A 24,287-nucleotide genomic window follows, 5' to 3' on the forward strand; every position below is an offset into this window, starting at 1 on the left:
AGCTGGGTGTCTGCTCAAAGGCACAGAACAGATAGGGCCACAGACTCAGCAGCCACACTCAGTCCCTGCTCTTTCTTCATCCCAGGCACAAGGGAGACAGGCTCCAGCCCCAGGCCACCAGGGCCATGCCTCTGCCACGAGGCCAGCCCCCGGCCCTGCCCGTGATGCTCGGTGAGGTGAAAGGGGCCTGGGCTCCTCCAGAAACCTCACCTCCACTTCCTCACACACCTTAAGGAGTCAGGGTATCCTACGCGTCCTGGTATGCTTTCCCCTTCTGTTTCACAGACCAGGCGGAGCCAGGGCAGCACTAATGACCCAAGAAGTGGGTACCAGGGAGGCCCTGCCGGAGGCGGTCACAGCCAGCTGAGACCCCCTGAGCCAGAACCCCAGCAGCAGGCCCTGGGCACTGCTGTGTCCCTGTGGGCTCTAGTGACCAGTTGTATTCGGGAGCCACTGGACCAGGCTTTGCCCCATGACTGACCCTCAATTACCCATCTCAGCCGCCCTTTTCTTGGCCCTACTCCTGGATTCAGCAGCGGCTGCAGCAGAGAATCATGGAGATCCCCTAGCATCCCCCCAGCTGGGGTGCAGCCCCCAAGGAAGCAGGGTCGGGCCTGGCCACCCTACAGCCACCATCCGCAGGTCTATCTCACTCCGAACCACCAGCTCTGATACCTCACGTTTGCAGCCTCCCCAGCAGACGGGTCCCCAGGGGAAGGGCTGGGAGCTTCCCACTGACCAGAAGCCAGAGGGAGCAGAGAGAGGCAGGAGGGTCTGAAGAACAAAGGAAGAGAGTAAACAGACATGATTGATTAACGCGGGAGAAGCTGCACAGAGATGGTGATGACTTCCCTTCCTGCACCCACTTCTGGTTCGGCGAGCACAAATGAGGCCTGGCTTTCCTACTATGTAAGTGTTCCTCTCAAATTGGATGAATGTTCCTGTTTTTCTCCCTGGAGACATTTTTTAATCTTCTGTTGTCTTGAATTGAAATAAGGCGACTCTAACAGCGCACAGGGCTGCTCTTTCAGGCACCATCTGAGCCCCACCCAGTTCCATCCCGGCCGGCAGACCCGGAGGAGACAAAGAACAAGAAGAGATGTGGAGCTCTGACGGCTGAAAGCCCTGGGGTCCTGTCCTGTCCTGGCTGGCCCCAGATTCAGTCTCTAGGTGCTCAGTAGTGTGCCTGGTACAGAGGAGATGCTCAATAAATATTAGATGAAGGGATGGATGAATGGAGGGGTGGCGGAAGGATGGACAGACAGACAAACAGATAGGTGGATGGACAAGGTGACAGTATATCTCTAATTCAGACTAATTTCTACCTCCTCCCCCAAGGCGGGGGGGAATGGGAGGGAAGAGAGAGGGGATGCCAGGAGACAGAGACCCTCTGTTCCATGGCTCTTCCTCTCAGGCACCCCAGCTGGTCTCTCCAGCAGCCCTTGCCCTTCTGCAGGGAGCTCATCCTTTCACTCCGAGTGCGTTCCATGGCCCAGTGCTCAGTAAGTGCCTCCCAAGGGCAAGACCCTGTGCTGGGTGATGAGAGCACAGAGACAAGGGAGACCTGGCACTGTCCTTGGAAGCTTAGAGTCACAGACACACACCTGTCATCACCACACGGGGCAACGGGACGGCCAGAGCCCAGAGGAAGGAGTCCACCTGGCCCGAGGGCTTCTGAGAGGAGGTGGCGGAGGGGTGAGCTGAGATCTCGGGGGCTAAGGGCAGAAGACTGACAGGCAGAAAGGCCCTCAATCTGGGAGAGGCTGCGGCAGGTATGACTCAGGCACGGTCGGGTCCCCCGTGGAAGCTCTGCTCCTGGTCTAGGGAGAAATGATCAGGCCCCAGACGGGGCAGACAAAAGCAGGGAGAATGTCAGCAGGCAAACTGCCAGTAAACGCGGACGGCCGAAGTGACCCGAGGGTAGAAGGGACAAGTGAGGATGGTGCTCAATTCCGATTCGACGATAGGATGCGTATCTCACATAAGGTGTCACTCGGACTCCAAGCCTGTTCCTGCCCCTTGCTCACAGGTCGTGTGAGCGCAGAATGAGGCTGCACACATAGGCCACGGTCCTGGCGCGCCCTCCATTCCCCTCTCAGCTCCACCTGCGTCCACCCAGCTGTCCACAGGACAAACCACCCAGCTCTGCTGAGCCCGTCGCTGGCCATAACGGGTTTCCCCCACTGACCTCTCTCTCCTCTAAAGGCAGGAAGGGAGATCAGACCACTGTCACCAGGGATGGAGCAGCTGAGCATCAAACGGAGGGGTCTGCAGTGGACAGAACCGCAGCTCCCGACCTGGGAGGGCTGTGGGAGGTGGTGGTGGTCGGGGTGGGGGTGGGCGGCGGCGGTCCCTGGACGGATGCAGGCACGTGCAAGTGTGCTGCTGCAGTACATGCGTGCGCGCACGGACGGATGTCAGCTTTCCTGCCGTGTGTGCCTGATGGAAGACAGATGTCCCAGCCAGGCCGCATCCTGAGTTTGAATGAGAGGCGGCAGGTGCCGCGGTTGACAGCTCTGACGGGCCGAGGAGCAGCCCTGCTCCACGGGGCTCAGGCGACCCTGTGACAGTGATTGACACGAGTGCATCCTCCCCTCCGGCAACCCAGGGGGCTTGTGTCACTGTTCCCCGGAGCGCCTGCCCCCATGGTAGACCTCTGGGGGCGGGGGGGGAACCAAGAGCCCCAGGATCCGTGAGTACTGAGTGACAAGAGGCATCTCTTAAGACTAAACAGAAGATGGCGGGTACTTCTAAGCAAAGGCTCACACACAACATGACTGTTAACTTTCAAAGTCAGGGTGATGCTAAACCAGACACGGAAATCGACCTCTTTCCCAAGCATGCAACTTTCCTGCTTCAAAATAAGGCACTTTTCATCTTAAATTCAGTTTGTTTGTTTGTTTTTCTCAATTAGAGAAAATTCTCAGCGTGCCAATAAGTGAACATGTGAAGTTCATTCCAGGACAGTTATTCTCAGCAGCACCGGGCAATGGGCTTCCACAGTGATTGGATCATAAGAGTTGTGAAAATCCCGGAGGAAAGGCACTGACGCTGTGGACCCATGCGGGCCTCGCTGGGACAGGGGTTCAGGGACATAGTGGACAGAGGGATGGGCAAGAGCCCTGTGAAAACACTGAGGTGGGAAGGGCTTGGCACGTCTAAGTGCCCGACAGCTGGATGAGAGGTACATGGAGGAGGAGGGGGAGGGTCTGAGGGGAAATCAGGGCCAGAAGAGGCGGGGAGGGGGGACGGACTCTGATCGTTCCTGAGAGAGGACCCCTGGAAAAGAATTCAGAACCTATGTGCGACCCCAGGCCGGTCATTTTACTCTCTGAATGTTTCGTTATCTGTCTGGTGGGAATAAGGAATGCTCCAGAAACTGCAAAGTGGAGCTCGGATGCCATCTTGCTGGGCAAAGCAGAGGCCTGTGATCAGAGGAGGATGTCTAGCTCACACTGTGTTTCAACCCAGCAGGCTTCACCCTGGGCCTGATGAAGTAAGCTGGCTGGTCCAGGTGGCTACCCTGGACACCGATCAATTGCCGTTTTCCCAGAGTCACCCTCTCAGCAGCCCCAGCCTGCCTCTCCAGGACCTCAGAGACCTCTCTCTCTTCTCATTCATGAGGGATGCCATTTCTCTCTCTCTGCACAGGGGTCAAACACTGCCCCTCACCCAGCCCAGCAGCGCACCGCCAAGAAACCAGGGTGGCCTGGCTCTGCCACCCCATTGCTCGAAAGCAAAGCGCCCTTCGCTGGTCACCCCCACAATGGTCCTAAGAGACTGAAGCCAGATATAAAACAGAACGCAGTCCCCCAAACCCACAGAAACTGGCCCAGGAAGCCTCACTCCAACCTCTGTAGTGCATGCCCCAGTGGCCAGGTGATTAATAGCTGCTGGCTTCCCTAGTCTTTCCCAGGGCTTCCCTGGTGGCTCAGACGATAAAGCGTCTGCCTGCAATGTGGGAGACCCAGGTTCGATCCCTGGGTCAGGAAGATCCCCTGGAAAAGGAAATGGCAACCCACTCCAGTACTCTTGACTGGAAAATTCCATGGACTGAAGAGCCTCGTAGGTTATAGTCCATGGGGGTCGCAAAGAGTTGGACATGACTGAGTGACTTCACTTTCTTTCTCTCTTTCCCTAGTCTTTACCCTGCTTCTCGCTTAGTAGGCCCACGACAAAGCCAAATATGCTCGCCCAACCAACCGCACGGGACGCCCCACTTCCGGTTAGGCCTCCAGCTTCCCCACGTCAACAGCCTCCAGGAGGGCAGACTTGAGTCTTCCCTTTGCCACCAGTTCTCTCTCCCTTCCCCCGCCCAACCGTGAGCCTCTGTGAATGGGTGGCTGACTCCCTCTCTTGCTATGGCCCACCCTAAATAAACGGCCTTTGCTGGTTCTCATATGGGCAGTCTTTGTTCATTCAAACACCCCCAACAACACTCCAGATGCTGGTATGACCAGTGGACGCTGGCAGTCCCTGCAGTGGAGAATACCCACCCCCACATCACCCACCACGGACAGCAAATGGACCGGGTGAAGTTGGTACCCGGCACAGGTGGGGGCTCAGTCGGGGGTGACAGGGTAAGTCCTGGCCAGCAGGCAGGATGCCAAGGCTCCTGCCTGGATGGTGCCCCAGACTGCGCAATTTTGGGAAGGCTCCTCTACTGCAACCACAAAGATGCTGGAAATCAATCCTATATATCCACTGGAAGGACTGATGCTGAAGCTGAAGTTCCAGTACTATGGCCACCTGATGTGAAGAGCCAACTTACTGGAAAAGACCCTGATGCTGGGAAAGATTGAGGGCAGAAGGAGAAGAGGGTGACAGAGGATGAGGTGGTTGCATGGCATCACTCATTCAACGGATATGAACTTGGGAAATCTCTGGGAGATGGTGAGGGACAGGGAGGCCTGGCGTCCATGAGTTCACAAAGGGTCAGACACAGAACAACAAAGATACTGAGGTGAAGGCCTTTGTGAGCACAACTCCCAGGGCTGATATTTACATAACAACAGGAAGTGGAAAAGCTGCCTTTTTCATTTTAATTGTTTAAACACCCAAGGGCTTCTGGCTTCTTCAGAGCAAAGGAAACTTGAAATAGTGATAATATCATACAAAGGAATTTTCCTGTATTCCATCCCATTTTATCCTTACAGCCACTAGGCCTGGACTTTACCTCTAATTTACAAAGAGAGAAACTGGAGGCTCTGGGAAGTCCAGCAACTCACCCAGTGTCCACCGGCTGCTAAGTGACAGAGCTGGAACTTGAACCTAGGATGGTCAGCCTCCAATCCTCCTCTAGGGTGACCACACCCTCTAGGCTTTCCAGCTTCTGCAGTGGCTTTCAAACCACACTCAGGGGCCCTGACCTTCTGTAAAACAGCCCACAGCCACCAGAGAGGTGGGCCGAGGCTGAGGGGACAGAGATCCAGAGCCTGCTACTCCTGTTCCAACCTGGGCCAATTCTACTTCCATGTTTTTATCCACCAGGGTTCTGTACATGATTTCTCTTGCACCAAAGTGTCTGCTACTCACTGAAAGAAGTGGAAGGTGCTGTTTCCTGTGTTGTCCCCGACAGGTATTCATTCAGGCCAGACCCTGCACTGCTGTGGATGGAAACACAGCTGGTGCAGCATGCCTGGGCGGGGGTGGGGGGTGCTGTGGTCACCCCAACGGCAGCTGATGCTGCAATCACTGTGACGGCTCCAGGGTGAGCCGAGGGTGCCCACTGTGCCCCCTGTACCCTCACTGTTTGGTCCCAGGACAGATCAAGGGTAAATGCTGTCTGTGGAGGTACAGTGCGGCGCCACCAGCCCTGGGCCACAGCCCCAGCAGCGATCAGGAAGAACAGACCTCTAGCAGATGACCAGAGAAGGAGACCCGGGGGCCGAGAGAAACAGGAAGGCCTCCCTGAGCCTGCCTCCTGCAAGCCTCTGTGGGTGGCAGAGCCTCTGCAGCTGGCGAGGCTGCTCTCTGCTGTGTGCCCTCCTGCTTCTCCAAGACTTTTGTTAGGCTTGGTTTTGGGGGCCCCTCAGACATGAATTTGCCTGCAGAGCACGTCAGGAGCTTGTGAACACATAGGTTCTGGGGTTCCACCCAGGTTCCGGGGGGGGCCTGTGAATCTGTACTTCTAACTAGCTCCAGGGTGGTGGAGAATTCCCAGCTGGGCTCTGCTATCCTAGGCAGGGCTGGAACACTACAGGGCCCTAAGCCCAAGGGTGACAGATGCGCTATTTAGAAAGAGGCCTCCAAGGAGAAGTGACTAAGCTCCTGTCATTAGGGGCTGCCTCACTTCTAAATCTTGGAAATAGTATTAATAGTTAGGTGAGGTGATAGGTGTCAGCTGACCTTAGTATGGTGATCATTTCGCATCGTAGGTGTATCAACATTGTACCCCTTAACCTTACACAATGCCATAGAGGAACTGCATCTCAATAAAGCTGGTGCTGTTGGTCATTCAGTCATGTCTGACTCTTGCAACCCCATGGGCTGTAGCCCGTCAGGTTCCTCTGTCCACGGAAATCAAGAATACTAGAATGGTTTGCCATTTCTCTTTTTGAGGGGATCTTCCTGACCCAGGGATTGAACCTAGGTCTCCTGCACTGCAGACAGATTCTTTACCATCTGAGCCACCAAGGAAGCCCCTAATAAAGTTGGGGATGGGGAGGGTGGTTGGATGAATAAACCTTGGTTAGTAGATCTGGAGGTACTTGGCAAGCTGCCAGAAGCTTTCAAAACCACACAATCATCCCAGAGCAGAAACTTCATCCAAATATAGGAAGCAAGACATTTTAATGCTAAAACACATATGGTCATTTTATGAAAGATAAAACAACATTTGGATAAATAATTAGGACAAAACACACGATTCACATCCCAAAGAAATGTCCAGCCCCACCACTTGAGGCCATGGCCCAGGGCCTAGGTGCTTGCTCCCCGTCCTCTAAGCGGACAGTGGGAAGCCCCGTCTCACAGGACAGCGTGTTCATGCAGGAACCAGCCTGTCCCTTGGGAAGCTGAGGGTCCTCAGGGGCCTGGCGCCTGGCGGGGAGCTCCCTGGGCACTGGGGGAAGAGGAGGGGGCAGCGGGCCTTGCAGATGGGTAGGCTTTGGAAAAGCAGAGAGGACATTCCAACAGAGGGGAAATTCAGTCCCTAAAGACCCCTTCACTGGAGAGGCACAACCAAGACCCCCCACAGAAGCTTTTGGGACCTTGCTCTGAGGCAGGCAGCCGGGGGGAAAGCTCAACAGAATAAACACCCCGTACACGAACAAGTTCATCATTGCCTGTAACTGCGAAAACCTACAGAAAACACCACAATGCCACTTACAGCACATCAGTCTGATGCACTAGCATCTTTAGGAAGGTAGAAGCCTATTTATTGGTACGGAAAGACCTAGCTGAAAAAAAAAGCAAATTATGGACTGGCGCACATTAACACAATCCCATTTTGTTAATACAGCATATGTAACCAGAAGCATATACCTTCATGACAAAAGGGTTTTTAAATGTGCTTTTAATTTTTCTACGCTAATTGTGTATTATTTGAGTTACAGTTAAAAATGTTCCTAGCAGAGTATTTCCAGCCAAAGGCAGAACTATTATGGGAGAACTTCACCTTTCTTAGAACTGTGAAATCTCTAAAACAGAAAGTTAAATATGAAAACTATGTTCCACATGGAAAGCGATGGTGAGGACATTAAGGGAAAAAGCAGAGTATAAAAGGCATGTGTGCTATGTTTGCAGTTATGTGGATCAGCCTGGGACAGGATGCACAAAAAAAACACAACTCTGCAAACAGGAGAGTGGCTGGGTGGTGAGGGTTTTTTTCTATCTTAAGGTACTATCTAATGGTGTAGTAACGCCTCTTTCCCTAATCAAAACCAGGTTTAACAGACAAAGGAAAACCAGGCTTTGTGCCACGGCTCGCACCCTCCCAGCAGCCCTGGAGTGGAGCAACAGCGACCCACAGTGGCCACGGCAGGAAGGGCCGACACCTGTCGCCGGGAAACGTGGCTGTTCCGGAGCGCCAGAGCCTGGCCCAGATGGGCGCTCAGGGCGGGGTGGCTGGGAAAGCAGAGATGCTGCATCCACAGAGGAACGGAGGGCACAGGCTGGAGAAATGAGCACGCAGAGCATGCGACTCCTGCAAAGATCAGAGTGTTCCTCGCCGCAGGGTGGGGTGGGCCGCACTGCACCAAGAGGGTTAACAGGCCCACCTGGGGGTCCCAGGAGAGGCCGAGGGGAGACCTGACTTCAAGGCAGGGCTCTGCCACACCTAAGGCTCTGGCCAAGTGCCCGCTCAGCTCTGCCCTCCATGTTCCCATCTGTGAAAGGGGGATAATCCTGGGGCCCTGCTGGAAGACTGGATTGAGGGCCAGGGCAGGGAGGTGGCATCAAGTCCAGACTCTGCCATTTGGGGCTGGATGAATGTGGATGAATCACCAGACCCCAAACATCAGCCTCTTCATACACAGAATGGGCCTGATGCCAGGCCAGCTTCCTAGGGCACCATTTCCCAAGCCAGATCCACAACGGATCCAGAAAGCAATGTGGTGAGTCATGGCCTTTTAAAAAAATAGAATAGAAAATATCTATCCATGTAAAGGCTAATCAATTCCTGGCACTTAATACATTCTCCAAAAATGTTAGTTGTTATTATTCCCAATGGAGGCAATAGCACTGACTACTGTCACATCGGTTAACAAAAGACTGACAGACGGTCAAAAACCTCTGGGATTCCCTTCAGGTGCTCAACTCTCCTCGGATTCAGGAAGGAGGCCCCTGAGTGCAGAGTTGGGGATGGCACTGGGGGGCCAAAGTGGGGGTCCCTGAACAGTCAGCACCTCGCCCGACAATCTGCTACTGAAGTAAAAGTAGGAAATTAAAGGCAGCCCTTGCCAACCCCAAAGAGCATTTTCCTACCCAAAAAAGGAGTCGCTTTGCTAAGCACATCTTTCAGCCAAAGGCTGGCACAAACCACGCAAGCCCATCTCAGTCTGACGGCGAGTAACATGTGGTTACTCAGAACAACGCAAGAGAATGAGTTCAAACAAATACAGCCCAACACGGCCCTTGGGCTGCCCAAGGCAGATGACGAACTTCTCCCAACATGACCTCACTGTTGCTCCCACAGGGCCGCTGACCCCCTCCCAGGTCAAGGCCAGCATGGAGGGGCTGGGAGGGGCCTGACTCCTGGGCACCAAGGAGCTGCAGGGCCTCCGGATCTTGTCTCCCATCTCCCTGAGCACCTGGGATCTTTCTCAAGTCTGGCTCCTTGGCCCCTCTAGGCTGGCCTCACGGTGACCCTGCGACCACAAGTCCCCATGTGCCCACCCTCACCATCACATAGGAGAGGAAGTCCTGCGGGCAGCGGGCAGTGCTCTCTGGACTGCACTTTCATGCTGTTGAAGTTGAACTTGCCTCTGCCTCATCTCTCTTTGGCTCTAATTTTTTTCTGGAACAGGACTTGCCAGATGGGCAGAGACAACATCACCCTAGGTCTGCGTTCTGACTCTGCGGAGGTGGAGGGGCAGGAAGACGGGGCCGTGACATCTAAGCCCCTTACCCTACACGAGAGCCCCAAGAGACCGGTTGCCATCACTACCCTGTGCTTCTGCTGCAGAAAACTGGGGGAGAGGGATAAGCTGCCAGGATTCCAGCCCAGGCAGTTGGCGCCGAGGTCTCGGACAGGATTCCGAGCTCCATTTGTACCCCAGCACCACTGTTCCCCAGCCCTCTGACCGTGGGTAAGGCATCTGGCCCCTGCAGACGTCAGTCTCTTTAATATGTCAAGTGACGTGACAACGGCTGTTTGCGGGGCGGGCTGTCAATGAGACCCGGGAGACAAACGGCACGGTACAACACCTGGTGCGCAGAAGGTGCTCAAAACCAACAGTTCCCACCTTGTTTCTTGCTCATTTGGGCCAAGAAGTGAGGGGCCTGGGCGGGGTGGGGGGTGATGGTGCTGAGTCTGTCTGGCTCCCCTATCTCCTTCTGGTTGGGAGGTCCTGCCCACCACCTCAGCTGGTGCCCGTTGGAGGGGCCTGGGGACCAGAAGTCTGGTTCTCCAATCTCATCTAGCCTGCAGCTCAGGGCGCTCACCATGGGGACCCAGGGGCAGCTCACTGATTGGCGGAAGGCAGTCAGAGGGCTGGGAAAGGAGATGGAAGAGGGTGCCAGAGTCAGGACACCAAGGGGCCTTCAAGACCACAGCTGGCTGTCTCTTCTCCAGGGCACGTGCACATGTGTTCATGCAAGTGCGCATAGAGAGAACCACAGTCTACACAGGGCAGACTCTACCTCCTTCCATCACTCTCAGCCCCTAAGGGGTCACCAGTCCCCTCCAGCCTTACCTTGGGGAGGTAGGGCCAACGTAAACAGCCCCACCTTCAGGGTAGTGGGACCTCGGCCATGCAAGGCAAGTCACAGGCTCCACGATGAGCTGGACAGAGAACCCAGGCCTCCTGGGCCAGGTTCAGGATGTCTGGGTTGCTGAAGTGTCAGGGTTGGTGTGGTAGCTTGCCGGGCCTGAGTGCAGAATGCTGGGGGGCCACCCTGTGACCAGGGAGGGGCAGGTGATACCTGGGCCCAGCCCCAAAGACCCAGGAGACGTCGAGGATGAACAGAGAGCTGGTCCCCCTCGGGGAGATGATCTAGGGAGATGGGTTTTCTCTGACTCCCAGAAGAGGGGAGGAGCCTAGAGCAAGCCAGACAGAAGGGGAGACATACCGCATGATGCCCAGAGGGTCCAGGGCCTCCTCCTCCTCTTCCTCCTCTTCCAAGGATTTCCCTGCATCCCCGTCCTGCTGGCCCAGCGTGGGGAGACCCTCATCTTCCACTCGGTCCTGCTGCTGGAAGAAGTCCAAAGCATCCTCGTCCCCTGCTTGGCTGTCTGCATCCAGGACCGAGACATCTCTGCCACTGAGATCTGCGGCCCCAGGGGACCTGGTACCTGTGGAGGGAGATGGAGAGGGTGCCTGACACCCACTGCCGGGAGACGAGGAGGCACCTCCCGGCACGCGAGCTCCTGCACCAGCACCGGGGGCTGGAGGCCTCCTGCCGCATCCTGGGACTAGGACGGCAGGTCTCTGTGGGTGAGTGTGGGGGTGTGGTCGGCAAAGCATGGGGTGGAGCAGTTACAAGTGGGAGCCTCAGAGAGACAGCAGTTCCTCAACCTCTGCAGCCCGGGGCCCGTCGGGACTACAGACTACAGTCCACGGGCTGATGGCAGGAGATCGGCCAGCGTCTTGGTTCTCACGGAACAGTTCCGGAAACAACGTGCATGTGGTGGGGCACATTGGGGAGCTCTGCCTAGCCAACCCCTGATGAGACCTGCCCCGAGGGTCTAGACTATGAACTCCATGAGGCACAGTGAGCAGGTGGAAGATTCCAGAACAAACTGGGACGGCTTCACCACCAACTGGCTTACACAAGCACTTCTCAAAGCGTGGTCCACCAGCGGGTGTCCACAATGAGGTAACTACAGAAAGGGGGAGCAAGCATCCAGAAACTTCCATAGCACCTTGGAATGCTTGTCTGCGACAGATCGGGAATAAAAATGGTTAACCCTTCCCCCAGCGACGGTTTGAGAAGCGTGGGTTTAGAATGCTTGTTTAACTCTATCCAGTTACTGAACAGCGTATTTTTGAAAGCAGTGAACTTCTAAGACACATCACTCTGTGGGTAAAGAACCCATCAGCAAGCCCCAGAGCGCCTGGAACACAGGATGTAATGTGTACGCTGCTATGACATGTGGAACTAACTGGTATTGATTATGCTGTATTACGTTATGCTTTGTTATTTTATTAAGACAGATGTAAAATCCCTTTCAAAATCTCATGAACCTTCAATTTCATGGGGTAAGCATCACACAAAGATCATTTTTACAGGTGTGCTCAGTCGCATCCAACTCTTTGCGACCCCGTGGACTGTAGCCCACCAAGCTCCTCTGTTCATGGAATTTTACGGCAAGAATACTGGAGTGGGTTGCCATTTGACAAGTATAAATTCATTTAAATACTGCAAAAATCTCATGTGAGAGATCTTAATTGTACCTTCATTTTAGAGATAAGGAAACCGAGGCACAGAGAGGCTAGGAAAGTCAGACCACCTGATCCTGCTTCCCCATAAGTGTGTGTGCATGTGCACGTGTGTGTGTGTGTGTGTTTGTGTGGGTGTGGGTGGGGAGGTGCTCTGGAAGGGGCTGGCCAGGAGGGAAGCGGGAGGGGTCAGACTATAGAGAAGGCCCCTGGGTGAGCTCCATCTAGCACCCAGGCAGTCAGTGCTCTAAGGCTGGGTCCCAGGCCCCTTCCACCCACCACCCCCCACCCACGACCCCGGCCCACGCATGGCAGTGAATGAAGCCCACGTGCCTCAGCAGCCTGGCCGAGGTCTCTGGGCTGCAGAGGGTGCTGTGGACCACACCCCGCCCCCCTCCCCCCAAGCCAGGGCAGCGAGGCCTCGTTCTGGGCCAGGGGCCCCTAGGGATTTGGGACAGGGCCTCAGGTACCTAAGAATTCCAGCAGCTCAGGGCTGCCTGCCAGCTCGGCATCCTTGGAGACACAGCGCAGAATCTCGTCGAACAGGGCCCTCCGCTCCCGGATGTCGCCCTCCCCAACAAACAGGACCTTCCTGGGGAGTGGGGGCAGGCTGGCCCTTGGGTAACGACTGCTGAGTTTCTGGTAAAACTCCTCAATGTCGCTGTACTTTTTGGAGACCTGGAATGAGAGGAGCAGGTGGTTTCCTGAGTGAAAAGGTAAATCAGAGAGGGCTGTGTCCCGCCCCCAACCCCAAGAAAAGTCCCCACAAGGGCTCGGCTCCTCGGTGGGCCCTCCTCCGGGACCAGATGAAGGTGCCTCCCTCCCGACCCTCTGCCGCACGCCCGAAGCCTCCTGATCAACACTGAGCAGAACCCCCGAAGTCCCAGGGGCCCAAAGGAAGGATGCAGTCGTGGTGGATTCAGGGCCCTGTCACCGGTCAGGGTAGAGTCACTTGATTCAGGGACTCGGCCCGCAGGTTGACTATGACCTACACCTCCATTCTGGGCTTCTGTGCATTAGTGGGGTGACCTCACGGTCTGGCCAGCTGTTAGGTCCTCTTCCGGCAGTGAGCCACCTTTTCTCTGGGTCATTCTCCTGTGAACTAGCAACAGCCTTCGACAAGGCCAGTCCTCACAGTGCTCAGATGGTGGAGAACAGATATGGCAAGGCTGGTTTCTGGTCCTGGGGCCAGCCAGGACCCCTCTGCACACCGGAACCTCAGGGAGGCAGGCCGGGGCTCCTCCTGGCTGTTAGAAGGTGGTCCTCGGCCGTCAGAGTCACCCCCGGTCACTCGGCTTCCTGCGGAGCTGGGGGGTAACTGCTACCGCCTCTCGGCCTCTCCCCGGAACTCCTGCTGCAGCTAAGGGCTCGTCCACTCATCAAGCTCCCGCTGTGTGTTTACTCCGCATGGGGACAGCCAGCGTGGTCTCTGTCCCCGAGGCTCCAGGCTTCCAGTTAAGGGAGCAGCTGCAGGACTGGGGATCGGCGCGGTCACTGTGGTCTGTGTACGCCAATGCAGGCACTCAGAGAAGTCACCCTCTCCACGCCACACCCCACAGCCCAGGGTCCCCCCTTGTCCTGGACTCCTCTGTGCTCTCCCCACACGCTGGGCCTGTCCCCTCAACTCCTTGGGAGCGTTAGCGATGAACACAGATATGCCCACATCTGCTCCCAGACCAGGGCTGTGCACCCAGCACACACGGAAACGCTGCTGTCCCTAATGGGCTGTGGGGCGCCTGGATGCATTCAGACGAGGGACACCCGGCAGTCTGGTCGCCCAGCTCTGTTGGAGCACACAGCCCAGGCTCTCGAGCATGGGTATCAGAGCCCCCAGGCTGGGAGAGTTCCAGATGCTGGCAGGTGGCTGGGGCACTGGGAGACTCCAGGAACCCCAGTGGGGAGTCATTTGAGATGGGGGACTGTGGCCTGCAGTTGTCATCACAGAGCTTGACTCGGGAGCTTTACTGAGAACAGCTTTCAAGGAAGGCTTTCAAGGAAAGGTAAGAGCATCCTTTCACAAAAGTGACGGAGGCTCCAACTCCTAGTGGTCCCCCAAACCTGACTCCACCAGGTGGGGGGCGCAGAGCGCCCTCTGCAGACCTGACTGCTCCATGCAGGCCAGGCCACCAGGCCCACCAGGACCCAGGTTCTGGGAGCCAGCTGTGGGTCTCCAGGGCGCTGGGGGTACCATGGACAGCCTGGGGTACCACCCCATCCCGGGCCCACACTCACCAGTGCTCCAAAGCAAGGGCTGCCACTCCTTTTGAGGAACAGAAAACAAAATGCTCATTCTTTTTTAAAGCTAAATCATGAAGCTTCAAAGAAAGTTCAGGTTTGGGGATACACCCCCAGATCTCATAGGGTGTAAATGCGCGCTTGGCTCCCACAGGTGGTTCAAAATGTTTGAGGGGCAACTCCCTCCATGGGCACCCTTGCACCCAGCTACCCACAGGGCAAAGGTATCACTGGTCAGGAGAAAGTGGCACGGGTGTGACCTTGGAGGGGTCAGAGGTGACCCCACACACCCTGGCTGGGAAGGCCAGCCAGGACCCAGCGTTGTCAGCCGGGGCCTCTCACAGGCCCCCGAGTGACACCTCTCTGTCTTGCCCAGGGACTTGGGTCTCAGATAGCTCTTCTTTGCTCTCATCTCTGAGAAATGTGGGTGCGCTAAGCTCCACTGGGGTCAAACCAGATTTGACCCCACCCAGTGGAACAAAGCAGCTCCTACCTGCTATCACATTGCACCTTGGTTCTCACCATGAGTCTGTTTAAGAAGCAAATGAAAAAATCACACTCTTCAGACACTTTCCAGGATGTGCTGAATGTCTCTTAATCAAAAAAACTGTGCCATAACTTCTTATCTCTTAGAATCTAGTATGTGAAGTGTTAGTCGCTCAGTCTTGTCTGACTCTTTGCAGCCCCACGAACTATATAGCCTTCCAGGTTCCTCTGCCCATGGCATTTTCCAGGCAAGAATACTGGAGTAGGGTGTCATTTCCTCCTCCAGGGAATCTTCCCAACCCAGGGATCGAATCTGCATCTCTTGCGTCTCCTGCATTGGCAGGCGGATTCTTTACCACTAGCAACACCTTTTTGCACTGAGGCAATCAGGTGTTCTCTTGGCTTCATGAACTTGTACACCCAATTCCTTTCCGTGGTTTAAGAGATGTTCTCCACTATCATTTCTTTAAATAAGCTCTCTGCTCACTTCTCCCTCTCTCTCTCCTGCTTCTGGGACACTCAATCCTAAGGTTGCCCTTCCTAAAAGATTTGGATAGTTCTTGTAGAATTTTCCCTCTGCATCTTAATTCCCTTTCCTCTTCTAACTGTATCATTTCTAGATTTTTATCTTTATACTTGCTAATTCTCGCTTCCATATGGTCTGCTCTACTTCTAATCCTTTCTAATGTATGTATTCTTCATCTCACTTACTGAGTTCTTCAGATCCAGAATTCCTGCTTGGTTCTTTTTTAGAGTTTCAATCTCTTTGGGAAAGTATATCTTCTGCTCATTAACTTCATTCCTGAGTTCTGCGTTTTCTTGTCACTTGTTCAGCTTCTTCATGAAAGTCGTTTCGAATTCTCTATCAGGCTGCACTGTTCTGGGACTTTAAATTTGGTTTCTAGAGAATCATCATTTTCTTTTTGTGCCAGTGTTACTGTTATTCTTCATGGTCCTCGATGAGTTCTTCCTCTTCTGGGACATTGAAGCATGAAACACCTTTCTTCTTTAGATAAAGCTTTTTCATTTTTTAAAATTTGACTTCTAACAAGTCAAGTGAGAGGCTTTTCTTTTTTTCCAGCAGGTGGCGCCACAGCACAAGTTTTTGTTTTTTTGCGCTCCCAAAGCACCGCAGATGGTGACTGCAGCCATGAAATTAAAAGACTCTTGCTCCTTGAAAGAAAAGCTATGAGAAACATAGACAGCATATTAAAAAGCAGAGACATTACTTTGCTGACAAAGGTCCATCTGGACAAAGCTATGGTTTTTCCAGTAGTCATGTATGAATGTGAGAGCTGAACCATAAAAAAGCCTGAGCGCCGAAGAACTGATGCTTCTGAACTATAGTGTTGAAGACTCTTGAGAGTCCCTTGGACTGCAAGGAGATCCAACCAGTCCATCCTAAAGGAGATCAGTCCTGAAAATTCACTGGACGGACTGATGCTGAAGCTGAAGCTCCAATACTTTGGCCACCTGATAACGAAGAACTGATTCACTGGAAAAGACCCTGATACAGGCAGAGCTTGAAGGCAGGAGGAGAAGGGGACGACAGAGGATGAGATGCTTGGATGGCATCACCGACGCAATGGACATGAGCTTGGGTAAGCTCCGGGAGTTGGTGATGGACAGGGATGCCTGGCGTGCTGCGGTCCATGGGGTCACAAAGCATCGGACACGGCTGAGTGACTGAACTGAACTGCACCACCTCTAGTTATACTAGAAGGCTGGCACCTTCCAGCCCTCCAATGCCCCTGCTGGAGGTGTGGCCTGATGCCCCTGTCATCACCGCTTGTGCCTCCACGGCTGCTGACGCCTTGCTGCCATCACTGCCTAGGACGCGGGGGTGACGGGCCCTTCCGCTGTGTCACAGGCTCGGCCTCCCGTGGGAGCGGGTGGGGCTGAGGCCACCTGCACTTACGCCGTGTCCGGGGTTGTCAGGTTTAGGGATGCCCCCGCTGTGGTTGGGGGGTAGGGAGGCGAGAGCTGTGGGCCAGCCCCGCACCTGGAGGGAAGGGGTGGCAGGCCCTGCTGCCCAGTCCCTGGGGCTGCAGGCGGCTGATGAGGCCAGGAGGCTGGAGGTGTGTGCACCGCCTCCCTGATGCCACTGGGTCCCGGGGGCTGTGGGCTTGGCCGCCAGGGCTGGGGATCCATGACTGCACCCACCGCCTCTACTATTCCCCCAGCTCTGCTGCCTCTGTGTGTTCGGATCGGACCACCTCTAGATGGACAGATGTGCGGGACTGCGGTGGGTGTTTTACTGGCTGTAGATTGAAGGGGAGAGACCAAGGGAGTGTCGCATCCGCCCTAATGCTGACGGCTCCACCTGCTCTCCACACCACAGCCCAGCCCTGTCCTCCCTCTGAACCCTTCCCCTAGGATGGCTTAGGTGCCCCCTCTCGACACCCCACAGCCCCCACGCCCCTCCCCTTGGGCTGTCTCTTCACAGGTCCGTCTCCCCACAGACTGTCAGCATCTGATTCACTGCTGTCCTTACTGCCAACGCACCCTGGCATCCTCCGACTGAGGGCTGGCTAGAGAATTGCTCACGCCCTGCTGCTACCCGCACCCTGATGGGAGGCGTGTTTGTCTCCGGGGACCCCTGGACCCTGGGCGCCCTAGGGGGCACCCTGCCAGAGCCCCCAGCTCACCAAGAACTGGACGACGTCCTCGGGCCTGTGCTTGGCCGCCTTGAACGCAGCCAGCCGGGTCACCACCAGGATCTGGTACTCCACGTGCCCCGACATCATCTTGCCCCGCACCTCCTGGTGCTGCGGCACGCTCAGGTCCAGGCCCGTGTGGACATTCTGAACTCGCCTGCCAGAGGGAGAGGAGGCAGAGGAAGGTCAGGTTCAAGTCCGCAGGCTTCTGGAGCGAAATGCTGCTAAGTCCTCAGGGATCCCGTGGGCCTGGGTGCAAGCCTGCTCCGCTGGGCAAGTCCTCAGGGCTCCAACTCCAGGCTACCCGCCCCCCCACAAGCCAGCCCTCCTGAAGCCTGGCTTCCCAGGCCAGGGCCCTGCCTGTGGGTCCCTCAAGAACAAAGGCCTGCTCCCAGCAGGAAAACAGGTGACAGCAGAGAAGACGGGGCCCCTGGAAACAGCAGATTCTTTGCTCCGATGGTAAAGAATCTGCCTGCAATGCAGGAGACTTGAGTTTGATCTCTGGATCGGGAAGATGCCCCAGAGAATGAATTGGCAATCCACTCCAGTATTCTTGCCTTTGAAATCCCATGGACATAGGAGTCTGGCGGGCATTCGTCCATGGGTTTGCAAAGACTCAGACACGACTGAATGACTAACACAGGCTTTGAGTGGATACTTGGCAAAACGTTACAGCTCTTTTGAGAATTTTTAAATGCTACACAAATGCAATGAATTGCACTTTGAGCAAAGAAGTTATGAAATGTTTTCCCTGAGGTGAGAAAAAAGGCTAAATGTATTCCTCATTCTGGGTGAGGGTATCATGGAGACCTGTGCACGGTTTAAACACAAACCATGTTTAAACCTGGTTTAAACATAAACCACACAAACACCTATGACAGGACACGCTGGACACAGGTTATCAGGGTCCAGACCTACCCTCTGCAGGGCAGGACTTTCAGAAGACAAGAAAGGGGAGGGCCCGAAGGCTTGGGCGGCCAGGGCGACAGCTGGGACATGGCCATTCCCCGCCCCGGAACCCTGCCCCAATCCGACACGTGACACCCTGCCCCCTGCACTCCTTCCACACAGGTCCCCACCCCCTTTCCACACCGGGCAAGTGACACCATACCACGATGCCATCTGTCACCAGCTGGGAGGACAACCCACCATACAGTCACCTACTACCAAATGTAGCAACCTCTACACCCACGGGCATTTTCACAGGGTGGAAGGCAGGGGTCCCCAACCCTGGACCACAGATGGTTACTGGTCCAGGTTAGGAACCTGCACACACAACAGGAGGTGAGCAGCCTGCAAGGGAGGGAAGCTTCAACTGTATTTATAGCCGCTCCCCATGGCTCGCATTATGGCCTGAGCTCTGCCTCCTATCCATCGGGGGGCAGCACAATAAATGCAAGAAATGTAATAAACGTAATGAGACCGAATCATCCCCAAACCATTCCCACCCACCCCCAATCCCTGGAAAACCTGTCTTCCACAAAACCGGTCCCTGGTGCCAAAAAGACTGGAAACTGCTGCTATAGTGAAAGGAAGTGAAAGCACGCATCACTGAGAAAGGCCTGGGTGAACCCCCCTTCAGGTGGGTGTTAAGTTCAGCATTCACGTGCCACTTGGAAAAGCAAACGATCAGCCTCCTTTCCTTTGGCCAATAGCCAGACGAGCGTCCTGGCCTTCCCACCGGGCGCTGAGACCCTCCGCTCCCGGCGCTGTGACAGTGTGGCGGGCACAGGAGAGCGGAGGGGACTAAAGGCTAGAGGCACCCCCGCGGGCTCTGCCGCGGGGACCGCGCCTGTCGAAGGTTCTCCCGCGGCCCTACAGAGGGACACCGCCGCTGAGACCCGCTTCAGGTCCGGGAGTGTTCTGACCGCTCAGGCACGTCCGACTCTTTGAGACCCCATGGGCTATACAGTCCGTGGAATTCTCCAGGCCAGAATACTGGAGTGGGTAGCCCTTCCTTTCTCCAGGGGATCTTCCCAACCCAGGGATCAAACCATGGTCTCCCACATTGCAGGCAGATTCTTTACCAGCTGAGCTATCAGGGAAGCCCAAAGTCAGGAAGTATGTTAGTTGCTCAGTCGTGTCCGACTTTTTGCAACCCCATGGGCTGCAGCCTGCCAGGTTCCTCTGTTTATGGGATTCTCCAGGCAAGAATACTGGAGTAGATTGCCATTTCCTTTTCCAGAGGATCTTCCCGACCCAGGGATTGAACCCTGTTCTCCTGCATTGCAGGCAGATTCTTCACTGTTTGAGTGAAGGGAAGCAAACGTAAAAAGGGACTCACCAGCACTCGGGTTCAGCGGGTTCACTGCAGGCTGCCCCCTGCCTCCCTGCTGACCCACACCTCCTAACAGCCCTGCTTACTGCTCCGTCTTGGAACACCACACCAGACAGTTTCTCGGGGCTTCCATCCGTGATCTGCACCCCTCCACATTTCCACTGTACCCCTCGTCCTGTCGTGCCGCCCCAGTTGAGAGGCCCTGCCCCACGGCTGGGATCACAGACTCAGGTCCCCTGCCCATTCCCCTAAACCCACCAGTTCTCCATGTCCTGGGCACCAGAGTCCGGCAGTGGCAGGCCACTGGGCTAAACACGCAGACACGCCGACTAAAGCGTTAGTGGCTCAGTCGTGTCTAACTCCTTATGGACTGTAGCCCACTAGGCTCCTCTGTCCATGGGATTTTCCAGGCAGCAACACTGGAGGGGGTTGCCACTCCCTTCTCCAGGGGATCTTCCTGACCCCGGGAACGAACCCCAAGTCTCCTGCACTGCAGTCAGACGTGTTGACTGGTCCCACTTGAAATTCATGGCCACAACCGGCAAGCTGCGGTGCTGGGCTGGGCAACCCCAGCTTGGTCTCAATCTAGGGGGTTCTCCAAGTGTGGTCCTCAATGCATGAGCCCCACCTGCGAGCTAGTGAGAAAGGCAGATCCAGGCTCTGCTAAATCAATCCTCACGTTAACAAGCCCCCAAGGGGACTCTCAAGCCCATGAGCCTAATCCACTCTGTATCCCACTCTCCTCGGGCCCCCAGGGAAACTTTTTTTGTGAAGGGCCAGATAGTAAATATTTTTGGTTTTGCAGGCCATAGGGTCTCCATTACAACCAGATCCAACTCAGCCACTGTAGATCAAAAGCAGCCACAGATGGTACATAAACTGATTTAAAAAGTGAGTGGGGGGTAGGCTTTGGCCCATGGGTGTAGTCTGCCCACCTATACCCCAGACCAAACTTCCTGAACTGTGATGTGCCTTCCCAGTTCCCCCAGTGATCTTGTCAACACACAGAGGCTGATCCAGCAAGGCCTGAGAGTCTGCATGTCTAACCAGCCACCAGATGATGCAGGTACTGCTCCCCGGACCCTCCCCCGCCACACTGAGTCCAAGTTGCCTAAATCCATGAACCCCCAGGACCTGCTCTCTCCCCACAACCCTGCTTCCTGTGTACTGAAAAAAGAGAAGTGGTGGGAGAACTTCCAAGCACATTCCTTCGCATCCACACCTGGCCTGCGTCTGCCTCCCTTGCTGTTGGGGACAAACTGGCTGGCTCCTACCTGAGACAACCCCTCACCTACTCAAGGACGTCAAGTCTTCTGTCTTCTCTGTGCCATCAATGTCCCCTCCTTACTGGATTACTCCCACTTCTCTGATAAACCGAAGCTATCCTTCCACCCAATCTCCCCCTCGAGCTACTGCTCCACTTCTGCTCCCACTTCCAGCAAAACTTCTCAAGAGAATGGCGTCTCGGGTTCCTCTCCTCTCTGACTTTGAACCTTTTCTAACCAGTCTTTTGTTCTCATCCTACAACCGAAACAGCCCATGCCCAGGTCACTAGTGACCTCCGTGTTCAGTTCAGTTCAGCCGCTCAGTCGTGTCCAACTCTTTGTGACCCCATGGACTGCAGCACGCCAGGCTTCCTTGTCCATCACCAACTCCCAGAGCTTACTCAAACTCATATCCATTGAGTCAGTGATGCCATCCCACCATCTCATCCTCTGTCGTCCCCTTCTCCTCCCGCCTTCAATCTTTCCCAGCATCAGGGTCTTTTCCAATGAGTCAGTTTTTCATATCAGGTGGTCAAAGTATTGGAGGTTCAGCTTCAGCATCAGTCCTTCCAATGAATATTCAGGACTGATTTGCTTTAGGATGGACTGGTTGGATCTCTTTGATGTCCCAAAGGCTAGTTCTCCCTCTCCTCTGACTCCAGAGGTATCTGATGGCCCCTCTGCTCCTCGAGGCTCTGGGACCCCTGCTCTCTCTCTCTCTCTCAGTTCTCCGACCTCCCTGGCCACTCCTACTCAGCTTCCCTGGATGGTCCCCAATCCTGCCCCAAGTGCCCGCCTTAGACCTTTTCTCTCACGCACCTTCCCCAGGGATCTCAAACATGTCCACGGTTTTAAATCCCATCTATGAGCCAGTGGTCCCTCACTCCTCTCTGATCTGATCTCTCTGATCCCCTCAAAGCCACACTCCTCCCAGCTGCCTGCCCGACATCTCCACTTGGCTGTCAGAAAGCTTCTTAACGAACATGTCCAGACTAAGGGTGATTCTCACCTTCCTAAACCTGCTCCATCCATAGTCTCCTGGGCTGGTCCCTTGCAATGTCCCTCTTTTAGGAACTCAAGACAAGTCTTGTAGTCAATCTTGACTCCTCTTTTTTGCTCTCATGGCCCACATCTAATCATCAGCAACCCGTGAAAGCTCAATCTTCAAAATATAGCTAGAACCCAAACATTTCTAAGCCCCTCTGCCCGAATCAGCTCTCACATGGATGACTGCCCAGAGTCTCCTGAATGGTCTGCTTGCTGCACCCTGCTCACCTCCCTTCCGCTAAGCACAGCAGCCAAAGGACCCTTCTGGAGTCCAAAGCAGGTCCCACCATGCCCAGAGCCTCACCCCAGCCTGGGGAGCCTGTCCTGACTGTCCCCTGCCTCCAAGCCCCCAGATGTGGTAAAACTCTGCACCACATCACCCAACTCTCTGCTGGTTCACCGCACTGCAGTCACACTGGCCTCCTGGCTGGTGTGCAAACATCTCTTGCCCCAGGACATTGGCTCCTGCTGTCCCCTCTGCCTGGTACCCTCTTTCTTAAGATTTCTCTTCCGCTTGTCAGGAATCTACCCAGCTGCCACTCTCTATCAGAAAGACACTCCTGGACCACACCATATAAAACAGCATTCATTCCTCCTAGCATCCCATTCCCCTACCACTTTATTTTCCTTTATATCATTTATCATCCCTGGCACACCATACATTTATCTATTATCCATCTGCCCCACAAAAGCTCATGAGAGAGACTGTGTGTGTTCACTACAGTATCCTAGAACCGCTCACCTGGCCTTCACCACCAGCACCTGCATTTGTTAAGAAGCCCTGTTCAGGTGGGGCAGAGAAGGAAGCCCCCTCACCCGTTTCCCAGGCTCCCAGCTCCAAGGTCACACCCCCACTGGTCTGCTGTTGGCCCTGCTCACACCTGCCAACCTCAAACCTCCTATCCGCAGAAAAGGAAACTGAGGCTCAGCCAGAGGAGGTGATTCACATGGCACTAGAGAAACCTCTTCTGCCAGCGAGGACACGACCAGCCACCACGGAGAGGAGACCAAACAGGTTCTGACATCAGAACCTTAAAGGATCATACTTTTCCAGACCTGAAGTCACAAGGATGTTCAAATTACAGCCGGAAAAATTTTACATTCATTTATGTAAGAGATTGGTGTCTTAGCCTAAGATTTTGTGTAGGGGGAACAAGGGTGGAGTGTGTGAAAACACTTAACGTGAGTCACTTGACAAATGTAAGAAAGGGGGAGACGGTAAAACCACGCCCACCCCAGCCTTCAGCATCCCTCTGGTACTGAATCCCCCAGGGGTCCTCTGCCTCCAGGGATCCTCTGGAGGCCTCTGCGGTAACTGCACTTTTCCTGGGCTACTTGTTTGAGCAGCTGCCACCTGTCCCCTCCCCTTCCCCTGGAGGACCTGGCCTCACGCACCCCCTTCTCGCAGAAGCCGGGTTACTCCCTGCCCTGTGTTCCCATGGCAACCTGAAGCCACCCCCACCCCCCACCCCCTACCCAGCTCAGCATCGGTCCTCGGCCTGTTTCCCCTGATGGGCCGAGCCTGGTCTGATTCACGGGCCCCGGGCCTGGCACACAGTCAGCGCTGCCAGGATGCCTAAGTAGATCTTGGAAAAGAAAGGAAGGCAAGTCAGCGGGAAAGGGGTGAGGAGAACCCCTTCTTTGACCACCGCGCAGGATCGGCCGATCCAGACCTTCCACTAGGTCTTGGATGAGTTCGTTACCCTCTAGGGACCACAGTTTCCCCATCTGTAAAATCAGGGAGGGGGGCGGGCGGCCTCTCCCGCAGGGCCAGGGAGCGGCCGAGCCCAGGTCCACGGCCGGGCGCCGGGCGGGATCCTCGAGACCCGCCGCCTCCTCCGCCCGGGACACCTAGGGCCGCGGCTCCCGGGCCCTCCCGACTCCACACGGCCGAGATGCAGCCGGGCCGCGGGTCTGGCTCACCTGGAGGTGACGAGCACCGCCGGGGACTGCATGACGGCGAGGGGCTCCGGGCGGGGCGTGCGATCACGGGACCGCGGGCGCCGGCGTCGCCGCGTCCCCGCCCCGCGCCCCGCGCCCCGCCCGCCCCGGCTCGGGCTCGGGCTCGGGCCTGGCCCGCCGCCTAGTGGCCGCGGCGCTTGGCCGGAGGCGGCCGTGCTTTTCCAGGCCTTTCTGGAATTCTGGGCGGAGATTCAGGGCTGAGCACCGTGCGCGGGCTCGGCGCTGCTGGAGGCCCCGGCCGCGCCGAGCGCGCCCCCGTCCCGCGCTCGAGTGGCCCGAGGCATCCCGAGGCGCGCGCGTCCTGGCTTGGGTCTGA

General features: G+C 55.5%; 1 protein-coding gene across 1 annotated transcript in view; it reads right to left on the reverse strand.

The window, feature by feature from the left end:
• The window catches only part of HS1BP3 (HCLS1 binding protein 3), a 32,888-nt gene extending 8,822 nt beyond the window's left edge, over nucleotides 1-24,066 (reverse strand). The window contains exons 1-4 of the mRNA XM_065928621.1: nucleotides 23,933-24,066; nucleotides 17,411-17,576; nucleotides 12,512-12,719; nucleotides 10,732-10,954 (exon numbers count right to left, since the gene is read on the reverse strand). Coding sequence (XP_065784693.1) covers nucleotides 10,732-10,954; nucleotides 12,512-12,719; nucleotides 17,411-17,576; nucleotides 23,933-23,964 — 629 coding nt within the window. The 5' untranslated portion in view covers nucleotides 23,965-24,066. The remainder of the gene's footprint in view (nucleotides 1-10,731; nucleotides 10,955-12,511; nucleotides 12,720-17,410; nucleotides 17,577-23,932) is intronic.
• Nucleotides 24,067-24,287: the final 221 nt, after the last annotated feature.

The sequence above is a fragment of the Muntiacus reevesi genome, chromosome 3 (genome assembly GCF_963930625.1).
Source record: "Muntiacus reevesi chromosome 3, mMunRee1.1, whole genome shotgun sequence".
Classification (NCBI taxonomy): domain Eukaryota; kingdom Metazoa; phylum Chordata; class Mammalia; order Artiodactyla; family Cervidae; genus Muntiacus; species Muntiacus reevesi.